This window comes from Tupaia chinensis, unplaced genomic scaffold (assembly GCF_000334495.1).
Source record: "Tupaia chinensis unplaced genomic scaffold, TupChi_1.0 Scaffold149501_1, whole genome shotgun sequence".
NCBI lineage: Eukaryota > Metazoa > Chordata > Mammalia > Scandentia > Tupaiidae > Tupaia > Tupaia belangeri.
The window spans coordinates 2,970,479-2,977,649 of NW_006209345.1; the positions used below are offsets into that span (position 1 = coordinate 2,970,479).

Sequence of the window (7,171 nt, forward strand, 5' to 3'; positions counted from 1 at the left end):
GTAGGGAAAATGGAGGTGCCTCCGCCTCCATTTTCCTTTGTTAAATCACCAGAGGATATGTGAGCTCACCAGAGGATATGTGAGCTCACCATAGGGAGGCAGAGATAGAGGGAGATAAGGCACCCCCAGTGGAGCACAACTGTACTGAAATCCCCTTTCCTCCATTTCTCTCTCCTGTTGGGATTTTGGCCACATACACACATGTGTCTGGTGTGTTTTTCAAGCAGTCACAACTAGGACTTGTGGGCAGTGTAAGATCTGGCTCCTTTAACCACTACACTATAGAATCAGTCCCAGGTGCCTTGTTAAATTGACCCTTGAGGCCCCAAAGAAAAAAAAAGGGACAAAGGATTGAACCTGAGGGAGGGGTATGTATGCTCACCGTGCAGGGGCGCGCAGCACATGGGGGCATACGGCTGGGTCGAAGATAGCCTGCAGGGACTCGCAGTCCTGGAAGGACAGGTTGTGAGTCTTCCTCACCCCTGGATGGGCAGACAGGATCTCAGTGGGTCTCACCGACCTTACCCCCACCCCCTAGGGGGGACCCCTTGGCTAGCCAGTTACTCACCATACTTGCAGGATAGAGGGAAAATGGAGGTGCCTCCGCCTCCATTTTCCTTTGTTAAATCACCAGAGGATATGTGAGCTCACCAGAGGATATGTGAGCTCACCATAGGGAGGCAGAGATAGAGGGAGATAAGGCACCCCCAGTGGAGCACAACTGTACTGAAATCCCCTTTCCTCCATTTCTCTCTCCTGTTGGGATTTTGGCCACATACACACATGTGTCTGGTGTGTTTTTCAAGCAGTCACAACTAGGACTTGTGGGCAGTGTAAGATCTGGCTCCTTTAACCACTACACTATAGAATCAGTCCCAGGTGCCTTGTTAAATTGACCCTTGAGGCCCCAAAGAAAAAAAAAGGGACAAAGGATTGAACCTGAGGGAGGGGTATGTATGCTCACCGTGCAGGGGCGCGCAGCACATGGGGGCATACGGCTGGGTCGAAGATAGCCTGCAGGGACTCGCAGTCCTGGAAGGACAGGTTGTGAGTCTTCCTCACCCCTGGATGGGCAGACAGGATCTCAGTGGGTCTCACCGACCTTACCCCCACCCCCTAGGGGGGACCCCTTGGCTAGCCAGTTACTCACCATACTTGCAGTATAGCTGGATCACCAGGCGGCTGTTCTTGCCATTCAGGGAGATGCAGCATTTTTCCACAGTCTTCTCTAGCATTGCCAGTGAACGGAAGACGGACAGGAAGGACTGAGTGTTGAAAGACACATTAGCCCAACACTGTGCCTCCGCTGACCCGCTCTCAGGTCCCATGTAGGGCCATCATGGGCCAAGCATGTACTCTGGGAACAGTGCTCTCACATTTGGAATATCTGCACACTTCCTGGCCTTGTTCACGCTGCCACCTCGGCCCAAAATGCCGTAGAGGACCTGTCTACTTTTCCTGACCACGGTGAATGTCCCTGGAAGAAACTGCCCTCTCCACAGTCCCCGCTGCCCTCTGAGCATGTCTATACTATGCCCCTCACTGCAACCCTCATACATCTCTCACCTTGGCTGCAGCTACTGGGTCCCCAGAACAGAATCCTAGCTGGCAGAAGTTGCTAGGATGGGGCAATACCGTGGTGGACAGGTGCTCACCTTCATCAGGATCTTACAGCGCAGCAGGTCCTGCCCAGGGGTAGCCGCCTGGTACTGGTGGAAGAAGAGTGGGGCAAAGAGGAAGCAGGCATAGGCAGAGCGGGAGGAATTCACAGTCCGGAGTGAGAGCTGGGTCAGGAAAGGCAAGAAGGGGGCCATGGTCAGGGGGCAGTGGCAGGCCCAGTCCTCTGGACTGCTTTCCTTGGCATACTGGCCGGAAAGTCCCCCCTGCCTTGTTGGAGGGGAGTCAGCCAGCCCCTTCTCCATCTAGCTTTCCAAGTCTGCCTCAGCTCTGTTCCTACAGCCCAGGCTCGCCTGCCCTATCCCTCCCCTTCCTCTTGTTTAGTTCTACATCGCTCCTGCCCTGACATTGGAAGCTCCAGGGAAAGCAACAAACCCCATTCACACATCGGCCTGGGAAGATTTCAGGACGCAAGCGGACACCTCAACAACCAGAAAGGGAAAAGAAACGGCAGACAAATCTACCCGGAGTCATCCTGCCATGGGGTGGGGGGTGAGACCCGAGTCCAGGTCACGGGTTCCCACCCACCCTCATACCCAGCCCCTCACCCCATCCTCCAAAGGTTCCAGGTAGAGCTCGTCCCCAATACGGGACAGGGAGTGGACGGCCTTGCCGAGCACTGTGGGAAGGAGAGCAGAAAACGGGTTAGGATGGCGCCTCGGGCGTCTCACGTGTCCCCGCCGCCAGGCCGACCCAAACTCACCCTTCACGTTGCCACCAGTGACCAGGCACTTCATGCTGTCCTCAGCCCCAAACCCGAGCTAGTTTCCGACCCGGCACAGACTGGGGGCGGGCCTGCACCGATTTCCCCCGGTCTCGGCAGACACCCCGAACTGCCTTCCCGCGCACCACCCCTGGCCAGCCCCGCCCTTACCCCCTTATAGGTTCACGCACAGGCGCCTCCGTCACGTGAGAAAAACGCTTGCAGGTTCCGCGGTCACGTGACGGAGTCGGAGTCCGGGGGCGGGGCCCTGTCACGTGACCGGAGGTGCGGCAGCGCCTGCCTTGCCCTTTTCAAGCTCACGCTTAGGTCATTCCAAGTCCCTGGAGAGCGTGATCACTCAGCTGGGTCGCTGGGGGCTGAGCACCGGACCATCAAGGGCAAAGAGGAAGTACCCCAGGGTGAGAGGGGCCTAGAGCAGTGGACCGAGTCCGGAGATGAGGGCAAGCCCTCCTGGTCACTAACTTACTATGGATTTCCTGGGCATTTGTCGGGGATGCAGCGTCACAGCAAGGCCGTCGGCACGGAGTTTGGTCTCGCACACAGGCTGCAACCATGTACTGTTCATTCTAGCACTAAAACTTTTTAGGATAGATCCTGGTTATGGTGCGTTTTTTTAAAAAAACCTTTTTTGGAGAGATTTTCACTATAGGGCGTGTGCACTCGCCAGACAGAGAGACAGAAACAGAAAGCGAGAAATCACCCCCCAGAGGGGATGGTCACGCAGCAATCCCTTCTCCTCCATTCTCCTCTCAGGATCTTGGGCACGCACGCACACGCGCCCTGCGTGAGTTTTGGATGCGAACCACAGTTGACTACGTGGGAGTCCAGCAATTTAGCCATTATGCCAACTGCTGGTCAAAACTTTTTTTTTTTTTTAAGAATTATTTAAGGGCTACCAGATGATGCATCGCTGGACTCCCACAACCAACCGCAGTTCCAGTCCTGGACAGGTGGCTTGAAACTCATGCCAGGTGGGTGTGCGTGTGTGCATGTGTGCCCAAGATCCCAGGAGGAGAATGGATTGCAGTGCAGAGGGGTGTGGGGGGGAGTGGTGTGGTTTCTTACTTTTCCTCTCACTGTCTCTTTCTCTGGAGAGTACACACACCCTAAGGCAAAAACCTCTAAAAATTATTTAATTTTATTTTTAAACTATAGGGCACATGTGCTCAACCAAGAAGAGATAGGGAAAGTGAGAAAGCTAGCTGCCAGGTCCAGGGTTCAAACTGCCATTGGCCATGTGGGAGTCCAGCTCTTTAACTTCACACCCCCTGCTGGCACTGGTTATGTGCATTTTTAAATGACACTGTATGAAAGAAGGGTGATTGATCAGCTGTAAGGCTGTCCCCTTGCCCTGTGCCTCAATGCCCACCTGTGTAAAGTGGAAGGAAAGTCCTGGAGGGACTCCCTGACCCCCTACTTCCTGGCAGCAGCAAGGTTCTGTGTTTCTTTGAAGGGCCCTGGGCATGCCTGTGTTGCTGTGAGGCTGGCCTGTGCTTGTCGGTAGAAAAGAGCCTTATTTGTCCTGGGGCTTTTGCCCCCCAGCCCTTTTGTTTCTTCCTTCTCTTTTCAGTTCCCATCCCTCAGTAGCTTTTGCTTCTTCCCTAGAGCCTGGAAGAGGAGGTGATTTTTCTCTTTCAAGGGAGGTCAGTGTAGAAGTACCCAGGTGTTCACCTCAATAAACTAAGTTATTTTTTATAATTATTTTATTTAACTTTATTTATTTTAATTTGGCCAAAGAGGGACAAAGTGAGAAAGAGAGAAAAGTGAGAAAGCAAGCTGCTAGGTCCAGGACTCAAACCCCGGTTGGCCTTGAGGGAGTCCAGTGCCCTTAGCTACGATACCACCTGCTGGCCCTGTTATCTTTTTTTGGTTTAAGTTTATTTACATATTTTTTCCCTTGAGATAGAGGCCAATACAGCCCGACTCAACCAGCTGCTCAAATACTCCAAGAGATCCCAGGCTACAAACTTAGTACGGATTTCCTGGACCGTTCCCATGTTGAGTTCCCTTTGTCACCCTCGACCCTGCCCTCTCCTCACCCCGGTACATCACTCTTCAGCAGAGCCTGACCCCTCTACCTCCCAAACAGATGGTGGCTTCACTCTCCCCCTTCCACCTCCACAGCCACCACCTGGTTTAGACCACTGTCATCTCTCACATGGATGACTGTACCAGCACTCAGTGGTCCCCTACCTCCACCTTGTCCCCTCCAGTCTATTCCCTATCAGCAGCAAAGGGACCTTCCTAAAGTGTTGATTGTGTCATACCTCTCCCTGTTTACACAAGGAAGTCGTTGCCATAAAATCTAAACTTTACCCTGAACCTGTGGGAGCTGCCACCACTCTCCATCTTCCTTCTTTCCTTCCTTCCTTTCTTTCTTTTCTTTCTTTTTTTCTTTATTTTGTTTGTTTGTTTTTGTTTTTTAGGTTTTTGCTATAGGGCACATGCGCTTTCCAGAAAGACAGAGAGAGACAGAGAGACAAAGCGAGAAATCACCCCCCAGGGGGATGGCCACGCCACAATCCCTTCTCCTCCATTCTCCTCTCAGGATCTTGGGCACACATGCACACGCGCCTGGCGTGAGTTTAAGCCACCGGGTCCAGGACGCGAACCATGGTTGACTACATGGGAGTCCAGCAACATAGCCATTGTGCCAACTGCTGGTCCCCCCTCCCCATCTTTCCACCTGTCTTTTCTCCTTGATCACCTATGCAGCCCTGCTGTCCTTGTGAGTTCCCTGAACGTGCCACTTCCTCTTCCACCTGAGGAGCTTGTTCCTACTGTGTATGGTTTACTACTTCTCACATGCTGGTTTGTCTGTTCCTCAGGGCTCAGCTACAGCTGCCCTTCCTCAGCGAGGCCTTCCATTCTCCCCATCTCCTGGACAGTACTCTTTAGCTAAGCCCTTGCCCTGTTTGAGTATCACAAGTTGCCATTATTTCATACATGTGTTCACTTATTTAACATCTGTCTTCCCCACTGGTATGTTGTCCTTATGAGAGCAGCAGCCATGTCTGTTTTGTTGCTGTATCCCTATTTCTCACACAGGATCTGGCCCTACTGATTAACATCAGTAAGTAAGTGTTAATAAATGTGTGAACCAAATAAAGCTGAGCTGTCTCTTAAGTCACTCTAGCACAGTGCTATGATGAGGAAACAATCCGACTTCAAACTCTCTGCTCGCAGTCTTACCCTTCCCTGTACAATAGCTATCCCCACTCTGTCAAAAAACAAAAAACAAAAACAAAAACAAAACGAAAAATCAAAACAAGTATAGCATTAGGTATTTGCCTTCCCTGCTCCGAGGCTCCTCCCACCCACCTGTAATCAGCATAGACCTTCCCAGCTTCTCCACCTCTGCCCAGACCACCTATGAGCAGCCCAACAGGGGCAGGGGACAGAGACGGAAGCTCCCTGGAAGGCAAGGGCAGAGAGGACTGAGTATTCACACAGTCCTGTTTCTGCCCTTGACACCTGTGGGACTGGAGGGCCTGTGACCATGAGGTCTTTGGAGCAAGGCCCTAGGAAGAGGAAAAGGAGACATAAGCTCTTTAGGATGCTTAATGAGTCTTTTCTTTAGTCACCCTCTCACCCTCACTAAAAGTTAGAAAGCATCTGAACCGCCCAAAGGGCTTAGAAACAAGGAGAGAGCTTAGAGTTGGTAGTAATGGGACCAGGACTTCTCATCTAGGATTTAACACTGATTTCCTGTGAGATTTTGTGCAAGTCCCTCACTGTCTGGGCTGTTCTCATCTGTATAATGTGATGGGGTGAAAAGACATGAGATGCTCATTGAGATTCCTTCCAGCCTTAATATGCTGTGGCCTTGAAGGGACCCTCTGGCTCCCCTGTGCCCCTTTCCTCGTACAGATTTGGAAAGAAGCTGTGACAGGCTGGTCTGCTTCCCCTTTCTTTATGCCCTAGGCTGATGACCTAATAGAAGGGAGCTTTCCGACCTGAGACCAAGCTTTCCAACCTCTCTAGGCTCACAACTCCATGGCCAATAATGTACTTCAGGTCCAGAAGGGAGGGCACAATAGGGAATATGGGGCTCAGAGCTATCAAGAGCCCTTTGAGTTGGCTGAGGGATGTAGTCACTCCACAAACCCTTCTCTTCCATTTCTCCATTCCATAAGAATTTGGGACACATATGCATCTGGTGTGTTTTTCAAGCTCCAGGCTGGGATTCGAACTGTGGCTGGCCATGTGGGATCTGGCACTCTGGCATAGAGATCTGAAGATTTGGGGCCTCTGCTATAAGTCGGGAGACCTGGAGGGAGTTCCAGCCCTATTCATAGACGTCCTCCAAGCAAATCAAAGCCCTTCTCTGGGCCTCAGTTTCTATATTTCAAGCTGCTGGGTCTGAGACTTAAACCTCACAGCCCAGTGGGATCCAGTAGCTTAGCCACCACACCACTGGCTGGCCCTGGCCTCGGTTTCTTTTTCAATAAAAAGGGGAGATTGTGTGAGATGTTGGAATTCTTTCAAAACCCCGATTTTTAGTCTTCACCATATCCCACATTAGAAGTGGTCTCCCACAAGCAGGCAAGTATGTAAGTATGTGTGAAGGTATGTATGTGGTGGGAGATGGCAGATGTGGAATGGAATAAGGTGGTTACTATTTCAAACCTTTAAAATCATTATTGAGAAATTTCTTCCTTTCAACCACCTCTTCTTACCCGATAGTTAGGTCTTTCTTTTCTTCTTTTTTTAGTTTTTTTTTTTTTTTTTTTTTTTTTTTTCCCTTAGGGTGAGTTTGTTTTTTGGGAG

General features: G+C 51.2%; 1 protein-coding gene across 9 annotated transcripts in view; it reads right to left on the reverse strand.

Moving 5' to 3' along the window:
* RAD9A (RAD9 checkpoint clamp component A) overlaps nucleotides 1-7,171 on the reverse strand; it is a 94,618-nt gene that overhangs the window by 21,671 nt on the left and 65,776 nt on the right. For 5 of the 9 annotated variants that reach the window (XM_006171294.3, XM_014585311.2, XM_014585312.2 and 2 more), the window contains 4 exons: nucleotides 2,226-2,296; nucleotides 1,656-1,784; nucleotides 1,151-1,265; nucleotides 965-1,064 (listed from right to left, as the gene is read on the reverse strand). In XM_006171294.3, coding sequence (XP_006171356.1) covers nucleotides 965-1,064; nucleotides 1,151-1,265; nucleotides 1,656-1,784; nucleotides 2,226-2,296 — 415 coding nt within the window. Of the gene's footprint in view, nucleotides 1-964; nucleotides 1,065-1,150; nucleotides 1,266-1,655; nucleotides 1,785-2,225; nucleotides 2,297-2,380; nucleotides 2,542-7,171 lie in introns of those variants that run through there. The other 4 variants (XM_006171296.2, XM_006171297.2, XM_006171298.3 and 1 more) reach the window with 2 other exon arrangements.